The following is a 15,521-nucleotide window of genomic DNA, read 5'->3' as shown; positions in this document are numbered from 1 at the left end:
GATGTGATGTCATAGTTTCAGCACCAATAAGGCCATGTGACCAAGCCCCCCCCCCATGTGATTAGTTCACTATTAATTTCACATTAGTGGCTACAAAGGTTCCGAACCTGTAAACCGCGGCCCCCTGGTGGGCCGCAAAGGTATTGCAAGTGGACCGTCAAATCATTTCCAAAATAGTATGATTTCGGGGGGGGGGGGGGGGGGGGTGGAATGTAATTACAAAAAAATACAGAATGTTTTAAATGGTAAAACCCAGTTACTTCTAAAAGGATATGAAAATGTTTAAATATTATTATATATTATCGTATATTATTAGGGCCTGAGCCTGAAGACCCTATTGTGTTTGTCATGTTTTTCCTTGATGTGTGACGAGCAAGTTAGAGGTCAGAAAGTTTCTTGTTGTGGGCCGGACCCCCGTGCAGCGGGACCGCATTGCACTTGACTCGTTTACGTTTCAGGGCCGGCTGAGGCACCAGGGGGCCTGTTGTTTTTTCTTTTTGTTGTTTGTTTTTAAACATATTAAATATCTTAAAGAAGTGACGACATAATTAAGGAATGAATGAATAATTCAATACAAGAAGATTCTGATTTCATGATCCACGCATCCTGTAGACACCTCATCGCCTGCAGAGCCAGACGCTGCAGGCGATGAGGTGCGTTTGGAAGAGATGGTAGTGTGACGTTAAGAATGACACTTAAAAGGAACAAGATAGAGGGTTGTCTGCGTGATTAACGGTGTGTTTGGTGCCAAAATCAAATTCTGCTTAGGGCCCCCTTGAGGTTCGGGCCGGCACTGTCAGGTTTGATGCTGGTGGCTGAAAGTGGAGTGAGGATGGAGCTGCGAGCAACAGGACGAAGCAAAGTGAGAGACGAGACGCTGATGGTGAATCAGCGAGAGCTGCGTGCTGCTACTCTTAAAGATGCTGTCAGTGACTGGAGCCTCCTCGTTGTTTCTCCTGTTTCCAGCTCAGTCAGAAACAAGGAGGACCACCACGTGGCCTCCATGTTTATGGGGTCGGAGGAGACCTAAAAGTGGGCCCTGAGTGGGAAAAGGTTGGGAACCACTGGGCTACAACGTGGATCTGGAGCAGAAACTCTACTGGAGGCTGGAAAGTGCATTTATTACAACTTTGCGTGAGTCAAAAATATATTTTTGTGGAAACAAAGTGCAACATTCATTTGACCTCAGAAAAACAGACGAAAAATAAAGAGTTTGATTCACAACCATCCTTCATCTCTCCAGTGTACACAGTCAGTATCTTTGAGGGGTTTTCAGGTTGATGGACTGCAGGGACGCCGCCTCTCTCCGAGCTACGCCGTCACGGGTGCAGTCAGACCCAGTCCGTGAGAGTCCACAGCCCCGCCGCACACAAGCGTGGCGTCCTGCAAGAGCGACACCAGCTCAACCGACCCAGGTTGACCTTCCGCCTTCTGCCCCGCCCTCTTCTTGCTGAAGCCACTTAACTTGGAGGCCAGAGACCGCTTGGGCCGAGGCCGCTTCTGCTTCCTCCGTTCCGGGTCGTGGACGACGCTGTGGCGATGGAGGCTCTGCTTCATGGCGAAGGTCTTCCCGCAGCCGGTCTGGGGGCAGGTGAAGGGCCGGAGCTCCTCGTGGAAGGAGTTGATGTGGCTCTGCAGGTTGAAGGTGGTGGTGAAGGACCTCTGGCAGCCGTTCCTGGGACACCTGTAGACTCGGCGTGTCTCCGAGTGGACGCGCTGGTGCTGATGCAGGAACCAGGAGTCCCTGAACGCCTTCCCGCACTGGTCGCACCCCCAACTGGGACGGTGCTGCTCCCGCTTGTGTTTCAGGAACTCGGTCCAGGTTTTCCCCGTGAAGGTGCAGCCCTCTCCCTTGCAGGGGTACCCTCTGTGCACCTTCTCGTGTCGCTTCAGCTTGCTGGGGCAGGTGAACTGCATCTGGCAGCCCTGGTGTGTGCAGGGGAAAGCAGGTAGCCGCGTGTGCTGCTCACACACGTGGGACTTCAGCTGCTTGTTTTTCTTGAACCGGAGCCCGCAGCCCTCGTACTTACACTCGTACATTTTCTGGTCCTGGTCGTGGACGCGGATTACGTGTCGGGCCCGGTTGGAGTTAGTGGTGAAGGCCTGACTGCAGCCATCCACGGTGCAGGGGAAGGGCTGCTGCCCGCCGTGAGTGAGCTGGTGCCGGGCCAGGTGGTAGCGGCTGCAGAAGGACTTCCCGCAGCCGTCGAGCTCGCACGCGTGCGGCTTCACCCCCGTGTGTTTGCACAGGTGAGCGTCCAGCTTCCACTGCTTGTTGTAGGCGGCCGAGCAGCCCGGAAACGAGCAGATGAAACGCTTGTGAGGCGGTGGGTTCTCCTCCATGTCTGAGCCGGTGGCGAATTTACTCGTCCGAGACGCCGCCGACACGTTTTCAGCCTCGAACGGACACTTCCTCAATCCCACAATCTCTTGCGACGTGACATCATTTCCGAGACCGGAAACGCTCCACGGTGGAGGAGATCCGCAAACAGCTGTGTTTTGGTAGAGGCTGAACACCGCTAAAGACTCTCACAACCGTGGAGGTAACGGATACAACAACAACCGGACGACCTGTGTGTGATTGTGACAACATCTGCTATTCCGTGAATACTTACGGTTTGTCTCACAATTGCAGGTGTTGCGACAGTCTGAATCTCTTTACAGCGGACGACAGGACGTTGACATGTTTACAATAACAGTTACAAACGACGGCTGAATCCGTATTTATGTGGACTTTAAGACATGTGGTTTATTTCTGCTTTTGGTTCAGTTTGCCGTCTCCCGGGTTGAACCGTCTCCGGAACAACCAGGCGGCACCGGTAGCTGAAGTCGTTCCAGTTGACGGTTCGTTCTGCAGGCTTCCCCTGAGTCTGCGGGAGCATTCGTGGATTATTTTGCGTGTGCGTGTGTTATTGAGCACAATGTGGCACTCGAGACATTTCAAAATGATGGGATCTTCTTCTCAGCGGAAGCCATTCAGGGACGTACCGCTTGCGTGAATAGGATGCTAGCGTGAGCTAGCATGTTAGCTTAGGCTGCTAGCTCGGTTCCTAACCAGCCAGGTTGAAGTTTGACCAACCTTTTACCCTCAGTAACCAACCTAAACCGTTACACACACACCCGTGTTAACATTGCGCATAATTAACATCAACATTAACCTGTGGGGGTGTGTTTTCACCTCTAGGTGTGACCAGGGTGACTCCATCACTGCTGTGGAGCTTCCGGCGTCACTATGGTGAGTCGGTCAGCCGCCTGTGACCTCTTCAGTATAAGTAACCAATGAGGGGAGATTAAAAGGGCTTTGATATTTTCCTAATAATTAATTCTGCGTCGTTTTGTTGACAGGGTGAAAGAAAAGGAACAAATAAATATTATCCTCCAGATTTTGATCCAGCCAAGGTGTGTATGAACACTCTCACACACACACACACACACTAATGGATTTTGGTGTTTTACTTTTTGCGTGTCTGTATTCTGACTCGTAGGGCTTGCCACTGCATCTTATATTTAATTGAGATAAACAGAGGTGATCATAACTGAAATGGAGCAGAATAATTGAGAACATCCATGTGTGGCAGAAAGTCTGTCAAATGATTCTGATTCTAACAGCCTGGCCTGGACGTGTAAGTGCACGAAATAATGGTAGCATTGATCCGATGGGCTCCATCATCTCTTGTCTTTAGCACGGATCTCTCAATGGCTACCACAAAACTCACGCGCTGCGGGAGCGGGCCAGGAAGCTGTCCCAGGGCATCCTCATCATCAGGTCAGTGCACGCGTCCGCCGGTGATCAGCTGACGTTTCATGTCCAAACACTGACATCAGATCAGTTTGTCATCGTCGTTTATCATTTTCAGAGGCCGTAAACACAGAAAATCACCCAACCACCATCAGCAGTGCAGCTGTGCCTTTGTATTGAATGAACTCAGTTACAACTCATGAGCATAATTTTGTTATAAAACACAACGATGAAAGTAATACTTGGGAAGCAGTGTTTTTGGGAGGCATTTTAGATTTAGTTTTAGTCTTTTGGACCAAACGCTTCTTAGTTTTAGTCACATTTTAGTCATTTCTGTCCTTGATAGTTTTAGTCGACGAAAACTCAAAGGTTTTAGTCAAATATCAAAGATCCCTCTTAATAAGGATGTGTGAATGTACTAAATAGGCCACTACAGTGTCAGAATGAAGCACTAAACTGATCCACCTTCAAAGGGGAGTTCTTCCCCTCTTTCTTTCTCTACCTTTTACTTTTATTATTTTGTTGCAGAAGCAGACACCACACTGGCACACAATGGGAGGATTGTATCACAATAAAATAGGATTAAACAAAAATAAAAGCACACTTGACTTCCATGTGAACGACCTCATGTCCTCCATGTTGGCTTCAGCTGCTGTTATTGGTTAAAGCATCCAGGTGTGTTGCTTAGACAGGGAACAGCAGCAGGTCTGAGGACTCCCGTGTTTCCCAGTCCCACAAACGTGGGTCAAAGCATTCCACCTGCCCCCCTTCCACAAATGGACAGGGTTTTATTCCTAACATGCTAAATTAATAGAAGGCTGCTTTAAACCAGCCAACATTAGCGGGCCCATTCATTCTAGCTTTAGCACGTAGCACTAGGAAGCGGTCTCTGCACCACGGGGAGGTGGAACCACCACCAAACTTTAGGCTGAATACAAAAAAGAAACTGCATCTCAGGGCGAGCCTCACAGACTAAAGCTATGCTTTAATCGTCCCTCTTTTCACGACCAGCCGACACCGCTGCTGCTGCCGTGGTGAGAGTCTCCTCCGCGGCAGACAGGCCCAGACTGTTTGTGTGTGCGCGCGCGAGAGGCCTTTAGTGGGTGTGTACTGATGATGGGGGCGTGACCATTAGGACCAACAGCCACAGCTGGCTCCATGCTGATGTTTGAGCTCTTGATTGACATTGCAGGCATGTTTTGAAGCTTTGATCGTCCACCCACTCACAATTTAGTCTCGTCTCGTTCTCGTCAGACGAAAATGAGTACAATTTCGTCACATTTTAGTCTTTACAGGGCGATGGTGACGTTCGTCTTAGTCTCATTTTCGTCATGGAAAAAAGGGGTCTGACGTCGTCATTTTGGTTTTCGTCCAGCGTGACGAAAACAACACTGGTGGGAAGAAGTGGAAGTTGGAATCATTTTTGGCTTTATTTTTGTCCCTTAAGGTTCGAGATGCCCTACAACATCTGGTGCGACGGCTGCAAGAATCACATCGGCATGGGTACGTTGGTACGGACACGCCGGTTCAGGCTCGATCTCTCACGATCGTCTCAGGCATTTTAATAACTGTTGTGTTCCGCCTGCTCAGGGGTTCGTTACAATGCAGAGAAGAAGAAAGTGGGGAACTACTACACCACGCCAATCTACAGGTGAGGGCCGGCGGAAGAGGTCGGCTGCGTTTCACCTTCAGGAACCAGGGTTGTTGATCCAGACTGGGACAGCCCTTGCTTGGGGGGGGGTAGGACTCTACAAACGTCCGATAGCTTTTGGGGGCGGGGCCAACATTACTAAACATTTCTGATAGGTTGAGCAGTCAAAGCATTTTTTTCCCCCACCTGCCATGTTTAGTCTGCAACACTCATGGGTTCCATCGTGCTCGGAGGCTGTTTTTCAGAGACGGTGAACATGCTAACGTTGATGTGCAGCCTAAAATACAGAGTACCTGGACCTAGAAGTTTTGGTAGTTGTGGTGCTGCCTGTGTTGACCGGCCTCCCTGGCTGTTGGGAACTGTTCTTACTCACCAGGTTCTCTCACAGCGTGACAGAACAGTTCCGCATTCATTCAGAGGGTTTGCCTCCACACAGGTTCAGGATGAAGTGCCATCTGTGTGTGAACTACATCGAGATGCAGACGGACCCTGCCACCTGCGACTATGTGATAGTGAGCGGGGCGAGCAGGAAGGAGGAGCGCTGGGACATGGCCGAAAATGAGCAGATTCTTACCACAGGTACACCATCATCTCGACCGCTGATTGTGGCAGAAATCTAGCGGACTGACGGCGTTTTAACGTCTCTCCTTGCACCTCTGCGAACAGAGCGGGAAGAAAAAGAGAAGCTGGAGACAGACGCCATGTACAAGCTGGACCACGGCGGCAAAGACAAAGAGAAGCTTATGAAGGCCCTGCCCTCGCTGTCGGAGATTCAAGACTACCAGTCCAGCTGGAAGGACGACTTTCAGCTCAACAGCTCCCTCCGCAGGAAGTTCAGGGTAACATACTGACCCCTAGTGTTTCTCTCGAGCTACTTCAGATTTGTTGAGGTGGGATTGTATGAGGTTCCTTCAGTCAACAGTGGTGCTCTGTCGCCCGCTTCAAAAAGATCAGAATCTGTTCACACAGTCAGTCATTGCGGCGCCCTCGCCGTCGGACAGGCCTGGGTTTTGGCTCTGCCACAGAACTTCCTTCCTAATCCTGCGCCCTCAACTCGCCGGCCTCACAGATAAGATGTCTGAATGATCGGAAGTTGGCGCCGACCGCTTGTGATCGGAGCACTCGATCACATCTCATCTTTGCATCATTCACATGCGCACCAGCCACATACAGCACCAGGATCTGAGCCCAGTCGTTAGATGGTTTTGCTCGTAGGTCGCTGAGGCTGTAACGACTTTACTTGGTGTTGCAGATTGAGAAGAAAGTTCTGGCTGAGCAGGAGGAGAAGGACAACGCTGTGAGGATGAGGACTAACCTGTCCATCCCTCTGCTGCCAGAGAAGGAGGAGGACAAGAGGTTGGCGGCTCTGCTCACCTACCAGGCACCCGACTGTAAGCAGCCACCATGTCTGAACATCGGTTTTGTTGTCATGCATGTAAACAGAAGAAAGTCTGGATTCCAATCATTGTTTTTCTGTCCCACCTCAGCCTACGAGGACAGGCAGCACAGCAAGAGGAAGGAGATCTCTTCTCGTTCCTGGTTCAACTCCAGCTCAGCCACACCAGGGGGCGCTGCTGGTAGTCTGCTCCACAAGCTGGGCCAGCAGGGGAAAGAAGCAGCTGTGGCCAAAGCCCTGGCCACCTCCCCCAGTCCCCTGATCCGCAGACGAGCTGGAGGACCTGGACTCAAATCTGAACCCTGCACCACCGTCACCTGCACAGAGTCAAAGCCTGAAACCAGCCACCCGGGAGAAGTAGCACAAGTTACTGTGGAACCAACACAAGTGGGACCAGAAGTATCGAAGAAAAATCCCAGTGACTCCCAGGAGATTGCTCCTCCATCCACTTCCTGTGTGGTTGTCAAGGGAGAGAAGAGGAAGGAGCAGGAGGGAAGTTGTGGAGACGTCCGATCGTTGGTGGCAGACTACAGCGACTCCGACTCCGACCCTGCACCGTGAACTCTCCTCTAGGAACTCACTGTTCCAGTCTTACTCTATCATTATGGACACGTTCAACTGTGTTCATCAATTTAGAAGTCAAGTTGATGCAAACACATACCTTGGACAGCGATGTCATAGTTTGACCCCTCAGATGTGGCGTGGACGGCCCAAAGACACCGACTCACTTCATCGTGAATGTCAGCTTTCATTAAACCGCCCTGTTGTATCCACGCACTCTGATCCTCTCCAGATTTCACACATTTTGAGTCGCGCCCTGAAGCGTTGACAGACCGAACGTTGACACCTGCTGGCAGCAGGAGGTGAGCCGCCGCCACAAACTACGTCACAGCTGCTCCGTCACATCAACGTAGAGAAACTCCACATACGTAGAACGTGATCACGTCAGCCGGCCCGCTCATGTCAGATCTGAATATCAAGGTCCTCCACGCTTCTACCCCACATCCATGTCCCGATACGCACAGCAGGAGGACAAACGCACAACTGCAATGAAACTCCAAATTTTAAGTTGTTTTTTGGGGTTTTTTTTTAGAAAATTTAAGGTTTCAATGTTACAAGCTATGAGCTTTATTCCTGCGGTTACCATAGAAACTGGAGAAATGGAGGAAGACAGACTGATTGGTTTCCTGTGATTGATGTTTTATTTGCATATGAATTAACACAAAATTGTATGCCATTAAAACCACCACCACATAACTGGAGTGTGTCTGTGTGGTGAATGGGTGAGCAGAGAGGCTCAGCACAGCCGGCAGGTTTGAGGCCTTTTAACGAACACAAGGGCGCCGCTGGGTGGGGAGACGACAGAGGGGAGGGGAGGGGAGGGGAGGGGGAGTGTACCTCAGTGATTTCATCACAATTAACCGTCATCATCATCGCTGATGTAGGCACATCAGTGTAACAACAGTCCTGGGTTACCCGTTAGCTGTCTTCAACGTCTCTTCTAAAATCAAAAACAGTACTTGTGATAAAGTGACGCGTCTGGGAATCACCGGTGACTCCTGACGGCGGTGGAAGTGATGCGTTACTGGCACAGAGAAGTGAAGAAGAGCAGTTCTGTGACTTTACAGTTAGAACCAGGACTTGAACAGTGATCACCATCTATTTACATCGAACGGTCGGAGCTACAGACCCACACACATCTTAAATACCAACGTTCTGATGTCCAATTTGAAAAGAAAAAAAAAATTCAAGTAAACTTGTTTGATTGCAGAGGCAGGGACCTTGTTTAGTTTTGACCCGGCTCTTCCTTCAATCATTGCACCTCCCGGAGGTTTAACCCTTTATGTGGAAAACTAAGCGTTTGTCCTCCCATTGGTGGAGCTGAAGCAGCTGAACCAATTAGAGGAGAGGATAGGCAGGGTTTGGGCACAGACTTGACGATACTTCCTGTGGTGGACAGGAGGCAGGAAGTGGGCGGACGGTGAAGCGGCCTTACTGGACCTTGGTGACAGCCTCGTGGATGGACTGGGCGATGTAGTCGATGTTCTTGGTGGTCAGGCCGCACATGTTGATGCGGCCGCTGGCCATCAGGTACACATGCTTCTCTTTGATCATGTACTCCACCTGCTTGGCTGTGGGACCGCAACACAGTGTTTGGTTTAGTTGGGGGTGGAGCCCAGTCTACTCAGTGTGTGTGTGTGTGTGTGTGTGTGTGTGTCTCCACTCACGGTTCAGGCCTGTGAAGCTGAACATGCCAATCTGCTGGGTGATGTGGTCCCAGGTCCCTGGGGTACCCAGATCCTGCAGCTTGGTCTTCAGCTGGTCTCTCATCAGCAGGACGCGGTCGGCCATGGTCTTCACGTTCCCTTTCCTAGAGACAGGACAAGAAATATAAATCCCCAGACACCAGTAGCTGGGTCCACTTCTGTAGGGAGTGTGTGAGGTGAGCAGCTGCAGGTGTCTGATGGTCACAGTGGAAAGTTTCCCCAGCGTCTTTTTGACCATAAATGTCAGTTCCTAAATTCTAAAAGTTGATTACATTTGGCACCAAATCTCTGGCGCAACGTCGCTTCTAACGGGACAGCTTGGCCGGTCGCTGCTCGAGCCCAAATATGGCTGCCAGCTCTGATCAATGTGTGCCAAAGCTTTGCATCCTCCAGTGTATTTGGACTCGTCCGTCCCTCAAGACACGGATATTTGCTTCGCTCTACAAACATCACATGTTACAAACGCAAAGGAAGCGTCATCTGGAGAATCCCGAGGCAGCGGCAGTAACTTGAGAACGTACCACTCTGCAAAAAGCTCGGGGCTGTTGAGGGTCTTGCTCACGATGCGCGCTCCCTGAGATGGTGGGTTGGACCAGGTCGTCCTGACAATCTTCTCCATCTGAGACAGGATGCGGGTCAGGTTCTCGCTGTCCTTGGCAACCACCGTCAGGTTACCTACTCTCTCATCTGAGACAAAAAAAAAGGAATTTCATTGAAATGTTTTGTGGCTAAGAGTGATGTTTGTATCAAGAACTAGTGTGTGTGTGTGTGTGTGTGTGTGTGTGTGTGTGAGAGAGAGTGAGTCACTCACTGTACAAGCCAAAGTTTTTTGAGAAAGACTGAGCGACAAAGAGCTCAAAACCCTGCGAGACAAAGTAGCGGATGGCCCAGGCGTCTTTATCCAGACAGCCAGAGGCGAAGCCCTGGTAGGCCGAATCAAAGAAGACGAACAGGTTTCTCCTCTGGAAAAGAAAAGAGAGATGCGTGGTGGGTGAAAGGTGGAGGTGAGGGAATCACTCAGCAGTGCAATGACATCACTACCATACGATGTTCATCTACAGCGACCAGGTGACCGCACCTTCATGACCTCTGCGATCTTCTTCCACTCCTCCTGGCTCGGGTCTGTGCCGGTCGGGTTGTGCGCGCAGGCGTGGAGGACAAAGACCGAATGTTCCGGAGCTTTCTGTTGACGATTATTAAACATGTGACCACAGTGTACTTTTTACTGCATTCTTCCTCGTTTTCTGGCTCATCGAATGTTTTCCTCAACCCGTAACTGCACTGGGCTGCTGCGGAAAGGTTCCCAAGAATATTGCAGTTTTAGGCACGAGGGGTCAACGAGACGCGGAGCAGCACTCAGATCTGTCAAGAACCGCGGCTGAGCACGATGTGCGCCTCCACACAGGCTCCACCCTGGAGGGTGCAGGCTAAAACGCAGAGCATTTTCAGTCGTTTTTATGTTTGTGAGTATTTTTTACTGTCCTGCCATCTGATGTTGGTTTAGATTTTATTTTCAGACCTGGTAAATATTAAATTCAGAGGAGGAAGAGTCGTTGGTTCAGCCACATCACTCATCATGACCCGGAGTAAAACCTGACCCGTCCTCACCTCCAGGTCATCCAGCAGGCCGCTGAGATCCAGGCCCCTCTTAGCAGCATCCCAGTAGTGGTACGGACGGATGTCTTTGAAGCCAGCATCAGCAAACACGCCATTGTGGTTCTCTGGGGGACAAAAAACCCAAAATTTGTCAGATGTTCAAATCCAGACACAGTCGGAGGATTTGAGGGATTTCAGGGGATTTGTAGTTTTCTCCAGCGGTCTACTCACCCCAGGTGGGTGCAGAGACGTAGACGGGTGTGGCTGTGTTATTGACGCCATTGTACCAGCGCCGCAAGAACTCCGCCCCTACCCTCAACGCACCGGTCCCACCCAGAGCCTGGACTCCTCCCACCTGAGACAGGAAACAACAAGAATCTGCTCAAGATTTTTATGAAACCACGGAGAACAACACCTGCCTCCACCTTCCGTTAGCTTTGTACCGCTAACGGTTGCATCGATGCCTCAAGACTCATCCAAGTGGTGTTCATCTTCATGAGTAAACCTCGTCAACTTCTGTTGGAGTTTATTTCCAGCAATAATCCAAAATCTAGAGAAACGATCTCATTGGCTTTCATTTGAGGGAACCCATGGAGATGCTGACTTCTTGTTGGACTACAAAAACAAGTCATCCCTGCAGGGGTCCACTCCAAAAACTGTGTGTGTCTCGTGAGCTGCGTTTCCATTCCCCCTAGAATTGCGCAAAACCGAAATATCGCAATAACAAACTGGTAATGGGAACACCTACATTTTGAAAAACCTCTCGAATATCGCTGAAACTTTTTACACTCTCCATCCATCCATCGTCTTGCGCTACATTAAGGGTCGCGGGGGGTGGAGCCTAACCCAGCATCAACGCTGAGAGGCGGGGTTCACCCTGGACGGGTCGCCAGTCCATGGCAGGGCCAACACACAGAGACGAACAACCATTCACACTCACATTCACACCTACGGTCAATTTAGAGAATCAATCAGCCTCGTCCCCAATTGCATGTCTTTGGACTGTGGGAGGAAGCTGGAGTACCAGAGAGAACCCTGCAGGAACAGGGAGAACATGGAGACTCACACAGAAAGATCCCGTGCTGCAGCCGGGACTGGAACCCGGAACCTTCTTGTTGTGAGGCAACAGTGCTGACCACTGCACCACCGTGCCGCCCTTTTTACACTCTCATGAGGTGGTTTTTCAGACGTGTCGATACAGAAGGATATCGCGAATGTGCAATGGAAACACTTTTTTTCGCTACGTTAGTTACGTTAAATCTCTCATTAATCCCTCGTTGGTGTCCGCCTCCATACATACGGACTTCACCTTTGAACCATCACTCGCTGCCTTCGTCTTGTGATGAGAACAGCAGCGGCAGCAGCGAGAGACAAAGTAGCCGCTCCAAACTAAAGAATGTTTGGACCTCCAGCCTCCTCAAAGTGGAGTCTCGCGGGACGAGATTTCACGAGAATTATGGCTCATGCGCTAAACACCATTCAAAGGAAACACCTGAGAATCACAGTTGTACTTTGTCAAAATTTTAGAAATATCACTTTTATTTTGCGAAAAACCGTAATGTAAACACAGCTACAGTGTTAGCTTGTGCGTCTGACCCTGTTGTCCTTGATGGCGGAGCTGTCCTCTCCCAGGGCGACCTTGGAGGCGGCGGAGCGGAACTCAGGCAGGCCGAGGATGGGCAGGTACTCGTGGTTCAAGCTGCTGTCCTCCACGATCAGCTGCTCCACTTTCTTGACCACCGGCAGCACCCAGGGCTGGCTGTCGTCGGTGCGGTACGCTGGAGGGGACGCAGCCAGTTAGCAACAGTCACCTCCGGACTGCAGTCAACACAATGGACGGAACACAGTGACTCTACAGTGTGACCCTGATGTTCCTACACGGAGAACTCGTGTCACCTGACACACTGCATAATTTAGAAAAAATAAAAGAATCAAAGAGCTGCTTTAATCTCTAGTTTTCTTCCAGTTTTGGTGAGAAAGTTGCAGCTTCTATAGAAGAATTTCAGTGGACCTTCGGTGTTAACAGGGGGGAAGTGTGTGAGCGCTTGTTTATTTCCATATTAATGTCACACTTTGAAGGTCACCTTCACTACGACCAGCCAGGCTGTACCAAGTGTGCGGGGGGGGGGGGTATTTATAAGAGAGTGACTTCTGAAGAACTCTATCTCTGGGTGCAAGTGCAGAGCCGTATCACATATCAGCCTCCAAGCTGAGGACAGACACCATGGATGGGGGGGGGGGGGGTGTCAGTGGTCAGCAGAGGTTTTAGACCAGCAGACCTCCAGGACCACCAAGACCTCAAAACTTACAGAAACATGTCAGCATATTTGGAAATACAGTTATTGTCCAACTCCCCCACCCCGAGACCAGCTGTTAGCTTAGCACAATGAATGGTGGTGGATGGGAAGTGTTAGCATACCTCAGTCAAACATAATCAATAAAATCAAAGAGGGGTCCAGCAGCAAAGAGTCTTATAAACTAGGAGTTCTGACATCATCACACTGCCAGGTTTCTCAGATGTGAACGTTTTACATCTACTGGTGTTCTTAAGAGGTGGCGGCGCCTGCGCTGGCGTCAGACCTCCACCCTCAGCTTAGGCTGCGATAAAGTTCACAGTATCAGAGGAAAAAATTCATTTTGCCTCACTGCTCAGATTTTAAGCTGAACGTAAGCCGTTAAGAACGCTTGTGCTCCTCCAGCCTGAGACTGAGCTGGTGGTTCATTGTAGCTCCGTGTCTGAGGGAACCTGCTGAGTGCCAGCTTCTCACTCAGTGGTTTCAAAGATGTTTCAACACTGTAAATCTGCGTGACGTGAACACTGTGATGCAGACACACGGGAGGCTGAATCCTCATGCAAGCTGAATGGTTAAAGAGTGCCCACAGCTGCTCAGCATCGGCGAACAACCTTGACGTGCTGCTGAGAAGGACCCGCCCAACACCCTGCATAGAGGACGGCCGATGTGACACGGCGAGCTTGGCTCATGAGCTCTGTCATGGTTGTGACTGCTCCTCTTGTACAAGATCAGTAAACTGCCCCTGATGCACCACAGCTGCCTCTGAAGTCCATCCCTCCATGTTCTCCCTCTTCTTCTGTTCAGGGTGGTGGGGGTGGAGCCTATCCAGCAGCCTTCCCCCTGGACAGGTCACCAGTCCATGGCAGGGCCAACACATAGAGACAGACAACCATTGGCTCTCCCAGCCACGCCTACGGTCAATTTAGAGTCTGGATTAACCTGGTCCCTCTTGATGTCTTTGGACTGTGGAGGAAGCTGGAGTACCAGAGAGAACCCAGCAGGAACAGGGAGAACATGGAGACTCACACAGATAGACCCCGTGTTCCAGCTGGGGCTCCAGCCACACCCTTCTTGATGGGGGGCCACAGTGAGGACCACTGCTCCACTGGGCCGCCCCGCCTCTTAGATCTTACAGACAATAACAAGAATATCAGGATTTTCTTTGCAACACGTGGGTATTATTAATCCCGGATGATGTGACGTGGCACACCTGTATGAGGCCGTCACGTGTGTTTGCAACCTCTTGTTATTGTTGCTGATTGTTTATGTCCAGATTTCTCAAGGTAAACCCAGTTCGCTACTCCAAAAACAATTTCTCCATACTTGCACTGTTTGATCTCAGTAAAAAAAATAAATAAAATAAATCAATAATAAAATTGCACCGGTGTTTTTTACAGTTGCGTGTTATTTCTACTGGATCTATTCAATCATAAGGAAATATTCTTTCCTTTGTTGTTTGTAGTCACGGTTTTAATCCCGCGATGCTGTTTCAATCAATAGCAGCTCGTTAGCTTCCCCGCTAGCTGCTGGCCAAGGTCGCCGTCAGCCGCCGCTAATATTTGATCACGTAGTAACAAGAAATAGCTAGCATTCAGACTGGTCACGCGATGCTAACTTGCTAAATGAGCCCCTCTTCCTCCTTCAATGACGAGCTGTCAGAGTAAGCTAAGCTAACGTTAGCCATCGCTTACCTCCAACTCCCAGATTCACCTTCTGCGGGTGGCTGTCCTCCCTAAAGTCAGCGGTCAGTTTGAAAACCGCTACCGGGGGGGCCTGAGGGACGTCGCTGAAGATGGACATGGCTGGAGACACGGCAGGTTACCCCGGGACAGTGTTGGAGGAGGAGCGGGGAGCGGGTGCGTCTGGCAGCGGAGGGAAGAGAGAGAGCGAGAGGCAGGCCGGGTTCACCTTCACTCTGCTGGGTCAGGACGCACTTCTTCCTCCCGGTTTGATTTGACAGGCGGTTAACAACCAGCATTGCGGGGCATTATCGCCCTCTACCGGTGGATCCGGTGTGCTGACAGAATCAGACTCAGAACAGCTTTTGTTGACAAGGGCCTCTCCGAAAGGAACGAAATTGGTGCTGTGCAAATTGTGAAACAGAATAAACTCGTCACTAAAAAGACAATAAAACCATCAAGTAGTCATACACAGTAAATGAAAATAAAATAGTTACACAGGAAAGCTGACAGGTCCATGTGGGAAGCTTCCATCCAGCTGGCGATGGGTCTGAATGCGGAAACTATGGATGCATCATATTTTTTTTTAAAAAAACAAACACTTTTTTTTAATCGATAACGAGAGAACAAAAAACAATGGATTACATATTAATTTATTCTGTCGTGGTCTGTCTAGGCAGACATCCTGTTTCAGCCTGATGTCAGCACCGCCCAGCTTAGGAAGCTTAGGAACACAGAAATACAAATAAATACAGAATCAAGCAATAACATCCCAAAATGTATGGAAAAACTAAAAAAAAACCTTTGATAATAAAAGAAGGCGGCTGCTTCATTTGACTGATGTCAGGACTGCTCGTCTCATCAACATATAATTTAGAGATTCAACACTTCATGACAAG

The 15,521-nt window shown here is 50.0% G+C and overlaps 3 protein-coding genes across 5 annotated transcripts; 1 reads left to right on the top strand and 2 right to left on the bottom strand.

The window, feature by feature from the left end:
• Positions 1-1,100: 1,100 nt before the first annotated feature.
• LOC147257969 (transcription factor IIIA-like) lies at positions 1,101-2,500 on the bottom strand. Its single transcript, XM_086212250.1, has one exon. It carries the CDS (start codon positions 2,341-2,343, stop codon positions 1,312-1,314), a length of 1,032 nt encoding a protein of 343 aa, XP_086068376.1. The 5' UTR covers positions 2,344-2,500; the 3' UTR covers positions 1,101-1,311.
• yju2b (YJU2 splicing factor homolog B) lies at positions 2,423-8,052 on the top strand. 3 transcript variants are annotated; one of them, XM_086212247.1, is made up of 10 exons: positions 2,423-2,543; positions 3,185-3,235; positions 3,346-3,399; positions 3,684-3,766; positions 5,187-5,242; positions 5,330-5,390; positions 5,827-5,969; positions 6,057-6,229; positions 6,643-6,781; positions 6,878-8,051. In XM_086212247.1, exons 2-10 carry the CDS (start codon positions 3,233-3,235, stop codon positions 7,345-7,347), a joined length of 1,182 nt encoding a protein of 393 aa, XP_086068373.1. In that variant the 5' UTR covers positions 2,423-2,543; positions 3,185-3,232; the 3' UTR covers positions 7,348-8,051. The 3 variants fall into 3 exon arrangements, with proteins under 3 accessions (XP_086068373.1, XP_086068375.1, XP_086068374.1); XM_086212249.1 differs by having other exon boundaries at positions 2,524-2,616; positions 6,878-8,052; XM_086212248.1 differs by lacking the exon at positions 2,423-2,543 and adding an exon at positions 2,640-2,844 and having other exon boundaries at positions 6,878-8,052.
• On the bottom strand, positions 7,951-14,903 carry LOC147257967 (aspartate aminotransferase, cytoplasmic-like). The gene is made up of 9 exons (XM_086212246.1): positions 14,635-14,903; positions 12,246-12,427; positions 10,881-11,004; positions 10,662-10,774; positions 10,132-10,236; positions 9,865-10,015; positions 9,575-9,740; positions 9,015-9,157; positions 7,951-8,918 (listed from the first exon to the last, which is right to left on the bottom strand). Exons 1-9 carry the CDS (start codon positions 14,741-14,743, stop codon positions 8,779-8,781), a joined length of 1,233 nt encoding a protein of 410 aa, XP_086068372.1. The 5' UTR covers positions 14,744-14,903; the 3' UTR covers positions 7,951-8,778.
• Positions 14,904-15,521: the final 618 nt, after the last annotated feature.

The sequence above is a fragment of the Aulostomus chinensis genome, chromosome 8 (assembly GCF_037954235.1).
Source record: "Aulostomus chinensis isolate RoL2024-O1b breed Wild chromosome 8, RoL_Achi_v1.0, whole genome shotgun sequence".
NCBI lineage: Eukaryota > Metazoa > Chordata > Actinopteri > Syngnathiformes > Aulostomidae > Aulostomus > Aulostomus chinensis.
The sequence above is the reverse complement of the archived record's forward strand: the minus strand, read 5'-3'. Positions and strand labels throughout refer to the sequence as shown.